At 33.4% G+C, this 14,566-nt stretch overlaps 1 protein-coding gene across 2 annotated transcripts in view; it reads right to left on the bottom strand.

Moving 5' to 3' along the window:
• Window positions 1–14,045, bottom strand: part of SGCZ (sarcoglycan zeta) — a 457,620-nt gene extending 443,575 nt beyond the window's left edge. For both annotated transcript variants that reach the window (XM_041753053.1, XM_041753054.1), the window contains exon 1: window positions 13,851–14,045. In XM_041753053.1, the coding sequence (XP_041608987.1) occupies window positions 13,851–14,045 (195 nt within the window). The remainder of the gene's footprint in view (window positions 1–13,850) is intronic.
• Between the last annotated feature and the right edge of the window lie 521 nt (window positions 14,046–14,566).

The following is a 14,566-nucleotide window of genomic DNA, read 5'->3' as shown; positions in this document are numbered from 1 at the left end:
TGTTGCAAATCTAGGACCAAGTGTGTCTTTTGTAAAATAAAGATTGATCTTGTCAGGTTTCAAAGTTACATTTACTTCTGAAAAAAAAAAATTTAAGTTTGTTGGCTTTGAAAATTGAATACTTATTTCTGCATTTTCTTACATAAAACAGAACACTTGGCATAGAATTATATATAAGTACTCATCATGTGTTATAGCATAAGATTTTAAAAACATTTGGGTTTTCATTGATAACCCATATTTTTGTATTTAATTCCAGAAAAGAAAATAATCAAAGCCATACTTGTCACATAACATTGTTGATCACAAAGTGTATTACAGAATGATACCTAACCGAGGCCCTCATCACATGTCCTTAATTCAGTTCTAGGTCAGATCAAGTTCAAATCAGTTGGAATAAGGTGTTTTAAGGTTACTGGTTCATTCTAGCTCTACTGCTAGAATGGAGAGTGCCTAAAGATGTCTCCATCGGAAATAATTCTGGTTGTTATTTGCCCATATTATGATGCCACACAGATGGTGGTTCACATGCCACACAGAATACATAGTGAATTCACTGTGATTCACATAGATTTCCACTGATTATAAAATACATACTCATTGAATAAAGATTACAGAAAAGAGTACAAAAAAAAAAACTTGTAAGAGCACTACTGATAATTACCATTTGCTATTTTGCTTTTTACTATATTTTCTTATGTAATTCTTTTTAGAGACTTGACATAATATTGTATATATTATTTAAAAGTTTTTTCACTTGAAGCTATATGATACAGATTTATTCAAAATCATTAATATAATTTAAAATAATTTTTAATAATTAATATTAATACATAAATTTATTATTATAGATTTAACTTCCCCTTTTATTTAGATCTTCATGTTGCTGCATACAAAAAGAAGACATACTTCTTTGACTATAATTTTTCTCCACATTTCTGAATTTTGGGGGGTATATACTGTATGTCAAATTACTCTGAAAATCTGGAATCTAAAAAATGATACAAATTTCAAGTTATTCCTCAGAAAGGAAAACATTTTTACTGGAATGAATTTTAAAGGAAAACATTCCTCAGAAAGGACATTTTTACTGTCAAATATGGTTATATAATCAATTTATATTGGAATTACTTTTTTTTCCTTAAGAGAGAAAGAGAGGTGGGGGGAAGAGGCAGAGAGGGTGGGAGAGAGAGAATCTTAAGCAGGCATCACACTCAGCCTGGAGCCCAATGTGAGGCTTGGTCTCACAACCCTCAGGTCATGACCTGAACTGAAATAAAGAGTCAGATGATTAGCCAACTGTGCATGTAACAGACTACTTTTTATTTGCACAGATGACAGAAAAAGTTATAGAAAGTACCATTATTCTTTAGTTTTGTTATAATTAATTACTATGTATATAATGAATCAAAAGAAAAATATAGCAACAGAATATAAGTTAACAGATATTAAACTAATAACCTTATCCCATTCTAAAGTTAAGGAAGAAATTTTCAATTTCATGGCCCTATAAAAATGTATGAGGACTTAACACTTATTATTGTCATATAGTAGAATATTGCCTACACAGAAAATTTTTCTTTTGGCTAGAATGGCTTGTGAATAATATCAATGGTAGAATGATTCTTGAGTGGGTGGAAACATTTTGACCTGCTGTGTTAAATAAACAAATACTCAAATATTAACTCAGTCATTTTTTAGTTACCTGAAGTTGGGTAAGATTTTCTCTTTAAAAACAGAGGTAATAGTATGTATCTCATAGGAATATCATATTATTAAAACAAAAGATATACAACACCTTGCTGCTGCATGAATACTTTTTCCCTTTTCCTTCTTTACTAACACCAATTTTCTTTTAGTACCTAGACAGTAACGTACTTTAAATAAATTTATAAGAGCTTTTCTAGAAAATTGAGTATTTTATTTTATTTTCAGCTTACTAACTAGAGCTTCTAGAGAAGTATAAAATTAATATTGCTTTTAAGTCATCAATCAGAAATGAAGCATATTAGAAAGAAAGTAGCTTAAGTAACTTAAAAACAGATTTCAGTTTACAAAATTGTAAGTTACCATGAGCTTTAGAATAAAATTTATAACTACAATGAAGATATACTCATTTTAAATATTGTTTAAGTAACTTGTATTGCTTTTTAATGTCATGTTTTGGAGACTAATGAACACTGAAAATAAATACTTCTTCTGGTAATGCACACACATATGCATATTTAGGTCACATTTGCATTTAACTTTTATACTTCCCTCTTCTAAAATTGGCATTATGAGATAAACATGATCAGTTTATATTAAACTTTTAGCAAATGCACAGTGTTTCTGCAATTTAGTTTAATAAATCCCTAGATCAAAACAGAATAAAGGAGTTATCAGTGGTAAAAGGTGCTTCATGTATTTCAAATCTCTTAAATCCAGAAATATACAAAAATTGTGGATGGCAAAAATATGTGAATTGCGAGAAACCAGTTATTTTACTTTCTAATGACATCATTCAATTACATAATTTATAAGACATGTTGAAGTACACTTGAACACACTTGGAGATATTTTATGCACCATTACTCACACTTTGGGAAGAATGCAAATGGCTACCTACATGATAGTCATCACCAGATATAAATAACTTCCAATTATTTGCAAGGGCACTTGTGGTGAATTTCCACAAGTATTTAAAACTAAGTATTAAATTATTTATTTAGCAAACTAAATGTGTTGTATTAGTGCTATTAATCTATTATGTAGTATTAACATATATTTGATCTAGGGATTTTACAAACTAACAAATAGAAGGTCTATGGTGATATTATTTAAATTAATAAACCCATATGAATGCCTATGCAATAAGATCAATTTTACGAAAATAATATTCTTTACTTGGAACAACAAATATGACATTCAAGTATGCTTTTGAAAAGAAATTTTTTTTTACAAAGTATAAAAATAGTAAAACATTTCCCTTTCTTAAGAAAATTACTGTTACTTCAGTTTTAGTTAAAATAATCCCCAAATTTCTCACTAAAATAGTCAAATTACATAAGACAAACTATATGTTATTATATGTGAGAATAAGCACACATGTGAAACATATTACCTTAAGTTCAATTTGACCCAACATATTTTATATTCTGGCTGTTGAGTTACCCATGTGGGTGAGTGATTTTATTTTTCTGCACTTCCATTTTCTCTATAGGCGCTGAACTGAAGTCTTTTCCAGCTCTCTATCACAGAGAATTTATGAAACATATAAATTAACAACTTTGTACTGTCTTAACTTTTTTATTCAATAACTAATTTTCTTAATTCTTTGTTTTCCCCTCCAAAATATCTAGTATTCTAGCATAGTTCATTTTGCATGTGATAGATATGATTTATGACTTAGGTTATGTCACTGTTTCTGTAGTTTGTTTCAGTAAAAAGACTTACTTGGTACTTGTTTGAACTAGGGTAAAAATGACTAAATTTTTCTTTATAAAGTCAAGGAAAGAAAATGTACTGCTGGGCTAAGACTAAGCATGAAAGATTCCATGGGAGAGGGACAATTTGTCAGAAAATTATGAAGAGGTACAAACAGAGGGATATAATGGAAACAGTCTTGCAACATTAACTATATCATTCACTCTCATCAATTCTGTAATAAATCTACACACCACACTGAGGGGCGGTGCAGACCGGATGGTTCTCCAGCAGGCAGGCTCCTACTGCTGGCACTCTCTCCCTCAGGATGACTATGGTGCCACAGAAGGTAGTGCCCCATCTTGGCTTGGGGTGGGCACCATGATTCATGCACAGAGGAATTAACTGGGAAAATGGCAATGGCAGCCCAGAAAGATGGACAAGAGCTGTGATCCTAAATCATCTTCAGAGTGGTTTCTTCATGGCCAAGTACTTAAACTCCTCAGCAAAATACAGTTGAACCAGAGCAAAGATTGGAACACAGGCATAAAACTGTCTTTATGAAAACCATTGTCTCTTATAAAGATGCTATTAATAAGCACCATTGCTGTATCCAGAAATTAAACCTAATGCTCACTCTGCCAAAATCAAAAGTACAGTCATGTTCAGAACTTACAGAGGAGTTTTCACTGTTTTAATTACTGACTATGAGAGATTAGGTATGTTTCCCCATTAAATTAATAAAAGCTTAGAGAATTGAGGTATCTTTTGTCCAACAAATTCAAAATGTAATTAAAAAGCAGTGATGTCATAGTTATATATTTAATAGTGTTGTATGAATGCACTGAGGTAGACAGGGAGGTAAATCATTTAATGAGGAATACTGAACTAATTTAATTTTAATTTAATTTTGATAACATTAATGCAATGAAAGGTAGTGCAAAGAATGTGGACTTTAAAATTGTAGAACCCATGCTTCTAACCTTGCTCATCAATGTGACCTTGGGAAGTTTATTTAATTTCCCGAAGTTTCTGTGTCTTTTACTGTCAAAGGGGATAATATTTACTTTGCAGTATTGTGAAATTCATTAAGGACAAGTCTATATAGCACACAATCTTGTTGAATACAAACTACATATTAAATAAATACGGGCTCCCAGACATCTTAAACTTCAACATGCAAAGATTATATCCTAAGATTATAATTTGGGATGTGATAAAATATTCAGAATACATTATCTCAAACAGATAACAATTTAAAACTCTGAACATCAAAGAAACTCAGAATATTTAGGATTAAGAACATACATCCCTTTCTATCATCTAGTTAATTATATTTTTTCCAAATTGTTCAAAAAGATTAGTGCTCTCTGGTAAATGAGCTCCTTCTTTCAAACAAGCCAGTAGGGTCACTTTTAGGTAATACAAGTTTAAAAAAAAAAAAAGGCTTATGGTCACCAAAATAATTATGATGTTTGACAGCTAAAGGGTTCCTCTTAGAAATTTTAAATATACTTTTTTATATCTCATCACTAAATTATAATTTCAAAAGAAATATTTATGATTTTGATCATTCTGAGGAAATACATCATTTTCTATGATAAAATGTATCAAGTAAAATAATTTTAATTGTTAACATCTAATAATGCAGGGAAATAATGTTTGTCATACACATCTCTATGGGTCAACACCACTGACCATTTTACAGATGGAAATACTAGAGTTAGAAGGCTCAGGAACTCGCAGCAGTGATGGGGCCTGAATGTGAACCAGTGTAGCACAAAAGCTCATGCTCCCAGCCTTTATGCATATCATTAGCATAAATAAGACTATAAACACCATAATTTATTTACCATTTATTTATTAATACACATGAATTCAAGATCCTTTTATCTTTCTAGGACAGTTTTATATTTTAATATTTAAATAATGTTTTTAAAGATTTTATTTATTTGAGAGAGAGTGTGAGCAGTATGGGGAATGAGCAGAGCGAAAGGGACAAGCAGACTCAGTGTTCAGTGCAGAGCCTAATGTGGGGCTTGATCTTATAACCTTGAGACAGTGACCTGAGCCAAAATCAAGAGTCGAACACTTAACTGACTGAGCCCCCCAGGTGCCCCTTACAGTTTTAGACTTGACTTGAACAGAATCAAGTTAATTCACATGATATATGGAATAACTGTGAAGTTGGAGCCACATAAAATGAGTAAGGGTATATAACTGCAAACCATGGGAGACTTGTATCTACCAGGCATATCTGAAGAACTGTCATGATTTTCATTGTTTTGATGCCTATAATAATCTAATAAAAAAAAACTTGTATTCATTTGACAGAGTAAGAAACTACGTCATAGTTTAAGTAACTTGCTAAAAGCAACATAGCTAATGAGGTCAAAAACAAGATCTGGACCCAAAGTTCATTCTTTCAACCACTACCTGATTGCTGATGAGAGGTATCTAGCAGTACCAGCACCAAGGAAATCTATTTGATATCAATTTTCATGGGAAAATATGTCACTAGCAGGCAGTAGAAACTCAAGGTTTTTTTTCCCCTGGTATTATAACACCTTTGAATAAAAAATAGTACATTTTATGGTCTTCTATTGTTGAATATACAAAATCATATGTGGGTTTTGAGAGGAATGAATGTCTACTAGAAAGAACTTAAGGTTCAGTTTTTAATTTAATTTTTTATTTTTTTGTTTTATTTTATTTTTTAAGATTTTCTTTATTTATTCATGACAGACTCACAGAGAAAGAGAGAGAGAGAGAGGTAGAGACCTCTCTAGACACAAGCAGAGGAAAAAGCAGGCTCCATGAAGGAAGCCTGATGTGGGACTTGATCCCAGGTTTCCAGGATCACCCCCTGGGCTGAAGGTGGCGCTAAACCACTGGGCCACCGGGGCTGCCATTTAATTTAATTTTTTTAATAATAAATTTATTTTTTATTGGTGTTCAATTTGCCAACATACAGAGTAACACCCAGTGCTCATCCTGTCAAGTGCCCCTGAATCCATGTTTTATAACAATTCTGTGAGAAATACAAATGACAAAACTCATACCCCTACTTTTGCCCTTGTGGGCTACTTGAATAAAAGTATTTCCTTTTTCTACTTTCTGCTGTTATTGATCCCTTTCCTCTTTCTTTCACTAACTGGAATTATATTAAAATTACTGGATGTTTATTTTGTTTGTTGTGCTTATGACTTTTTTTTTAATCAAAGCAAATTCAGAAAATCACAAATACCCTCTAGAAATGAGACCAAATTAGATCAACAAATGTCTAGAAAATCTTAATATTCCACTGACTTCAGCTGTTATATGAAGAGGCATTTGGGAAAGTTATGTGTGATTATGGTGAGCAGGCTTAGGCTTCTCAGCAGCAGGTGCCCTCCCAAAAGATGCTGGAAGTCAGGAAACACAGTGTTTTTCTCTCATGCCTGAAGATCTGATTACTTTTTCTAGAAGGATTGTAAACAACTGATGGCACAAAAGTTCTGGGATTTGGTAGTCATTTACAAGTAATTGCCAGCTATGGCATCTCTTAATTATCAACAGATATTGCCTCAAAAGATGAAGTAGGATAGTATAGAAAAAGAATATTTTTACATAAAAATCTAAGGGGAGCTTTTTTTTTCCCCATGAAAAAAGAAAAGACTGGGATTTTACTGTAGTCATTACCGAGGGAATCAGAGCTAGTAATTGGAGCTTCAAAGGACTGTACTTTCGCTGAAAAACCATCTTACTTAAGAGCTCTAGGATTCTGGGAAAAAAATGTGCTCTGCTTGTCTTCCTGTCATGGGAAGCTGGTCACGAGAGGCTGAAAGATGTGAAAGGACTTGAGAGATGCCACTCTCTTATTGGGGGAGGGTGAGATTTCAGCCAAAAACAAAAGTCTGCAAGGTAAAAATGGAAACCAACTGGAATCTGAAGCAGTTTTACAGAGAGAATAAGTAGAAACATGAAGACATTAAATTTGAGGCTCCCTCTACTGAAAGTGAAACTAGATTTTTTAAATTTACAAAAAGGCAATCAAAAATAATGTATCACCACCTAGTATGTTCCTGGGCATGTCACCAAGATAAATATGACAATAAAACCAGCTCTGCTCCTTGAGGTATTCGCCCATTAATGGAACTGAAGTGGGGAAACTGAAGTGACTCCATTGTAGAAAAGCTCTGTCTCTACTGTTTTTATGCTAGGCTCCATTTACTCCTGTCCCATATTTTGCCTCTGATAAGCCAAAGAAGTCACGTTCCCACCTCAAGGGGGGAAGCAAAAAAGTGAATCATTCCCTGAGTTTTGTCCTAGGCCCCAAACACCTGATAATACCTAAGAAAAGCCAGGTCCCAAACATGTTTCAGGACGTTAGCTTCAAACAAACCTCAGCTGATGCCAACTGGGATCAATACCCCCACTATCGGTAATTTATGAAATAACATCTATTCCCTGAATTTGATTGGCCCCTACCGTGCATTCCTAGAGGAACAGATATCTTAGACCCTTTCCTAATATAAACCTTTAGCCCCAAGCAATGACGAGTCTCATTCTTCTCTCCTCCAGTCTCTCAGACACTCCATCTGTTATTCTCTACCTGTCACTCACACTATTCTCTCTTTTCACATTCTCCACCTCACATTTGATTTCTATCTGGTGTGAAGCCAAGGAGCTTCTTGGCTCATCCTGTGGGACCCTTCTCTGGGTCCTTGGACCCAGTCTGCCTGCATCAGGACTGGGGGAAAATTGGTGGAAGATAAGAATCTATATCTAAATGAACCATTATTATGTATCTAATGCAACATAGTAAGTACTACCACAGAGATAAGACATATGACTAAAAATAGATACAGGAATAAATCTGTCAGAAAGGAACATCTAAACAAACCAATAAAAAGGATCTTTATCAATTAACTAGGTGTCAGATTTGTAGCTTAAGTATCAATTTAGCAATTCTCTGTTAAGAGACAAAGTGAACAAAAGAAACCTTTACAGGTTGCTGGAGGTAATATAAATTGATTCAATCACTTTATGACTATAGTTCTTTATAGATAGAGTTAGGAATTTATTTTTCCGGCTAGATGATGAGGAAACTGGTGCTCATTCTATTGTTTATTATTATTATCGCTATTATTATTACTGATTCAAATATATATTACATGGAAATCCTTTTGTAGGATAAAATATTTCATAATAAATAAATTAAAGTGTTAATAATGGCAATTCTCTGTACTACTAATATGGGTAATCAAGATTGGGCCTTCATTCCTAAAATATGTTACAGCTTAAATGCAGGGTCTGCTAAGAATATTAAATTTGATGTGTTGAACACAAACTGCTTTATCAATGCAGAAGTTAATAAATACCAATGCACAGTCCATGGAACCCTATCATGTGCTTATGAGACCTTAAACACCAACAGAGAGACAGGATAACTGGTAGTCTTTTTATCAATTCTTCAAGCTCAAGGCAGGTCTTTGGAAGGGCACAAATCACAGTGAATGAAGAGTTTACCTAGCTTTCAATAAAGACATGTTAAAGTTGGATTTTTTTTCCCACAAATACATTTTAAGAGCTAACTATCTGTCAGGCACTGTCCTCTGGCTTGGGGATACAGCAATGGAATAAGGTTCAAAAATGCTGAGCCCTGTGGAACTTTTATTCTATCTGTGGGGAAGAAGACCAGACAATAAACAAAGTCATATAAAGTGAAATAATCTGTGATGAACATGCTAAGAAAAAAAGCAATGAAACATCAACAAAATATAGTTATTTCCTTTAAGCTTCCCACATAACCAGTATATTACCATAGATTTGAAAAACAAATAAAATGCATTTGGTATAGGGGCACAGCTTTGATAAATATAAAAATTGGCTATATACGTAGAGATGGAAAAAGTTTATTCCAACCTAATGGTCCCATTAAAGAGTGGAATTAAAATGACTGTGGAGTAAAAAGTTTGATGATGGACACACTGACACATAACAGCATACCGCAAATGTACTTTATCCATCTTAGGTAAATCAATAATGGCTATAGATAATATGCACTGGGTTAATGATGAAGATAAAGAAAAAGAATAGTCACACGAGTGAGATGGGAATATGTGATACTTCATTTACCAAGGTATTAGAGCACAAGATTGAAGACTTAGCAAATGTATATTATTTCATATTTCCCCAAAATTATCTTATAAAGCTTACAACATTAAAAAACATTAGAGAGCAGAAAATGAATATAGTGATACATATGCTCTCTCTTAACTTTAGAAACGTACACCAAAAGAAAAGAAAATATGATAAAATATATCAATGATGTTCTGGCCAACAGCAATAAACAGAAAGAGATCTTTAAAAAGTTGATCGTCTTGCAAACATATAATGATAATAATGTAATATAGATAATATTTGAAATGAAGAAAGGTGAATGGCTGCTAAGGAAGCCAAAGCTGATGCATAAGAATAGTAAAGATATAGAAGAGTTATCTATATAGAATATACATCCTTGATGTGACTATGTGTATAAGTGTATGTGTATGTATACTGTATGTATATTTGAATATGTATATATGCGTGTGTGTTTTGTGTATGTATGTATATATGTGTGTATTGTGTATTAGAACAAACTAGTCTTAATAAAACGATAAATTCATGTCGGTTTGAAAGAATGCACCTAGCATCCCATGATTGAAATTATATACAGAGAGAATGCAACAAAATTGCAAGATACTAAACAGCAATACAACTATCTAGTGATTTAATGCAATGGTTTGCTTATCCAAAGGAGGGTTTAAGCCGGTGTTAAGTGACTAAATGGAGAGAATGTCATAGAGTGACCCCTAATAGTATGTGGACGGCCGAACTAAAGATTTCCCAGTTCCTTTTTAATCCTAAAAGACTATCATATTCAGTCCTACTTCTTATGGGATCTCCTTTCAGCTAACATTCATCCCAACAATCACACAAGTCTCTAAGAATTTTGTTTTCCAATTTATTCAATTGATCAATTGTTTCAATTAGTACCCATATCTCGGTATTCATGGCTTCTCAGTTTCAATATTCATGACGTTCATCCCCCTCTTTGCTTAATAAATGGCATTTATTTTTCCATCCTTCTTTTGCTGCCTAGTTAGCATAGCTAATCAAATGAAGTTGCAGTTGATACTACCAACATTTACTTGGTACTCTTGTGATTAAAATGAATACTTTATTATATTAATTTTCAGTGTTCAAATGTAAAATTAACTTACTTAGGATGAGCATTTGAACCAAAGAAGCATATCATGTTAGCAGAATGCCTAGATTCGACAGATCTGCTAAACTAGTCCATTTACATTGAATCATATAGCTATTATGCCAATTAGCCACCACCAACATGAACAACAACACAAACACGTAATTGGGTTACACTGATCTTGAGAGAATGAAACTTCACAATCTCTTTCTTCAGTTCATTCCTACATTAATCAACTCTCATAGACAAGAAATTGTGGTATATATCTATCCTAAGCCTTCACCCTGTAGTATAATTTCCTTTTTCTTGATTCCCTGCACCTGGGTATCTCAATAGCTGTGTGATTTTATTTTCCACAAAATAAGAAACAGAATAAGGTCATATCAACCACACAGATCATGTATACCACTAGGCATAATGATGGACTTCAAGAAGCATCATAAACCCAGGTTGGCAGCTACCCTGGCTAAAAACACAGTATTTTGATAATAGTAACATGCCGAGTTTGCTGAAATAAAAGATGCTAACAAACACACATTTCCATGGACTGGATAGAAACTGTTATGATGAAAGAGAAATACATTTTGGGTAAATCAATAATAGTCCCCAAACAATTTGTACATCATTTACTACTTCTTATGATAGTATGGCAAATGTTTTCTGGTATTCACTCTAGAGATAGATGCAATTATAATGCACCAGTGAAAATATAAAATTGATTTTTTACTGTTCTAATGTAAGAGGATTACAAATTATTTCACAATTTTCAAATTCATACAATTTAATCTGGTGTGTAGTACTCAGAACTGCTAAACTCAGCAACTATTTAACTAATTCAGATTTTCTCTGAACAATTTTGAATTACTGCACTGAGATGGAGAGTATATTACCTTACAAAGAGTATTTTAACACAATAATTACTTCATCTTTCCATTTATTTCACTTACATACAAATAGCTTACGTGGCTAAAGAATAACCTCCTATTTGTTGATTATTAAAAAGCAACACTGTGGTTTTACAAATTAAATAAATAAATAAACACCAAAACTCCTATGTAAATGAACTCCTTTTCATTATCCCCAGGAATATGTTGACATTTACATTTTGGCCAGCTGAGGTTCAAATTAGATAGCTCCATAGGTGACTGAAACCCTGAGGCCTGCATGGATCCTGAGGACAAAGGTGATTGTTTCAATTATTTCTCTTGGCTGGCTTATCCAGCCATGACCTCAGCATGAGGCAAGGTATTGGGAGCTTGATGCATGCAGCCATGTAATTATGCATTTAAGTTTATTTTCTTAATTAATTTAAATATGTTTGAGAAACTTACAGGGCTTGAATCTGAAAATTTCCATGGCCTGGTCACTGGATAGAATCAAGGCTCCTGAAGTGAGAGAGTAGATCACAACTTTTGTGAGCTTTAGAAAGATGCTCTTTGGTAGAGGTAATCAAATACTTGAAATTTCAAATCTTGGAGAAAATTATACTCTTTGTCTGTTTCAAAGTGACTTTTGTTTGTTTTGTTTTGTTAAGAAAAATGAGGTTGAAAAAGTTGCTGTCAACAACTGCTAATTTGGCTGACAGTCAAAAACATATAAAAGAATCTCCAGCCTCTAAAATGTGATAAATGAATCATTAATGAAGCCCAGACACTAGTAAGAGAAGACAGGAGCAGAGCTCAGAACTAAAAGACTAGGAGTAAAATTAGTATAATCTCTGCCAAAATATTCTCAATGAGTGGGGGACGGGGACACTGAGCCACACTTAAGACAAAGAAATAGTTCAGATATATTACCAGAGCATCTCTTAAAGCAATAATTTGTCTAGTAGCACCCAACTCCACCTCTAGCCACCACACACAGCCTCTTAGGCCTTGATCAGTGACCCTGAACACATATCCATTGCTAGGATATAGTCATTTTCTTTAATCCTGGAATACTGAGTTCTGCTCAACTTTTCTTTGCCTTTCATTTCTTTTCTGATGAATACTCTTCAAAATTTGCACTGTGTCAGAGAAATGGAACCCTTGCTCAGCTCATTTTCTCCATGAGCATATGTTCTTCTATCATGCTTTGCTCTGTTACAGTTTTTCCTCTCAGGAAGGTTAGGCCACCTGCTCTCCCAGGATCCTTCTGCACACAACCACAGTGCCCTAACACAATGGACAGATGCTGGGCTCATTTTCCTTTTTGAGACTCTGTTTCAAGTTAGAATTACATGTTAGTGAACTCGGAAAGAAACCATTCTTGCTAAATCAATACACAGCAGAGTTTAAAAACAACAAAAAAAGAAGCAACCCGATATACAAAGATCAGTGAAGTTAAATATCTAGCTTTACACTTGCCCCTGAGGATGCAGAGTTCTAAAGAATAATAGTAGTCTGGTCAGCAAGTGTAAGATACCAGCTTGAATGTGAAGATACCTTAGGTCTTTAAGCAAAAGCAGAAAGCTTTAAAGGCAGAGGAGAGTAAATTTAAGAATTTAGCTAGAAAATACAAAGGGAGCTACTAACTTTGCTGAAGCAGCTAATTTTTCCAGATAAGCCAGGCTCATATGTTTATTGTACACATTCAATAAATTAAAGCAAAATTTATCAATGAGTAATATGATTATTTTGCTATTAAATTAGTATTTTTCATGATAGAGTGATTTAATTTCTGGTGTATCTTATATTTACCATGTCTGTGCTCCAAAAGAATGAGACCACCACCTGGTGACAATTACAGACATTGGTCTATGTGGTCCATGAAAAATTTCAGGGTTTAGATGTAATCATGCAGTATGCTACACAGAAACCATATAGAGAGAGGCAAATACTCTATGTAAAGTAATTTAAAAGCACTTGTGATGTCTAATATTAATTTTAACATAAAATATCATCTCTAAAAATATAGACCTCTTTCCTAGATTACCAGGTTTAGCAAGCAATAGTTTACATCTATAGGCTAAAAGGTTTCTAACTGCTAATGAATCAGTATCCTATACTATCTCATGATCTCAATTCCCCACATTTAAAGGATAGGTACTAATATCATATGTGTGTCATGAACACATAGTGAATGCAGTCTTAAAATAATATATCACAGTCTTTGGAATTTCAATACATATACTTGTAAAGATTAAGATAAATAACTTTCACTTAAAAATAAAAATAACAGTGCTATATCGTCTTTGAACCAAAAGCAGTAGATATAAAGTCATGGTGGTACTTACCACAGTGAAATTCATCACTTTCAATATCCATATTGTCATGGCTAAGTTAACTATCATGGTAACCAACAGCAGAAGGACAAAGAAGTATAAGCACCTCTTTCGCCATCCATAAATCCCCACGGGGTAAAGTTGTGCATTCTCAGCCCTTGGCAGGTTGTTCTGTTGTGTTGCCAGTATATATTGTTCTCGTGTCATCTGGAAAAAAGAAAAAAGAAAGAAAGAAAGAAAAGAAGCATTCAAAACTAAAACGAATGATTTTTTAAAATCAAAAGGCACAATATATCTACAAATAATGGGCAGTGAGTATTCAAAGAACTATTTCTGTGCAATTAAAATTAATTAAATAAGATTAAAATCTTACAAAACCCCTCACACCACATCATCAGTGCTGCTTTTTAGAGCTGTTTAACTGTGATACTACTAAGATGTATATTATTTTCAGTCATTTGCCCAATTCTAATAATAGCTATTTCTTTCAGGAGACTCTGAGGATGATCCACTCTACTCCCAGGTGTCTATAACCTAAAATTCTATGCATATCCCAGCTACTCTTGGAGTAAGTGTCACCTGTTCTTTGGAGTAGACAGAGACCAATATTATTAAAAGACATTTCTGTACCTTTATCTAAAAATACAGGATATTAGTGCTCAGGGCATATGTTTTAATAAAATGAAAGTGTATTTGAAAGAACCTCTGGGAAGAAAATACACTTTTAT

The sequence above is a fragment of the Vulpes lagopus genome, chromosome 4 (assembly GCF_018345385.1).
Source record: "Vulpes lagopus strain Blue_001 chromosome 4, ASM1834538v1, whole genome shotgun sequence".
Taxonomy (NCBI): domain Eukaryota; kingdom Metazoa; phylum Chordata; class Mammalia; order Carnivora; family Canidae; genus Vulpes; species Vulpes lagopus.
The sequence above is the reverse complement of the archived record's forward strand: the minus strand, read 5'-3'. Positions and strand labels throughout refer to the sequence as shown.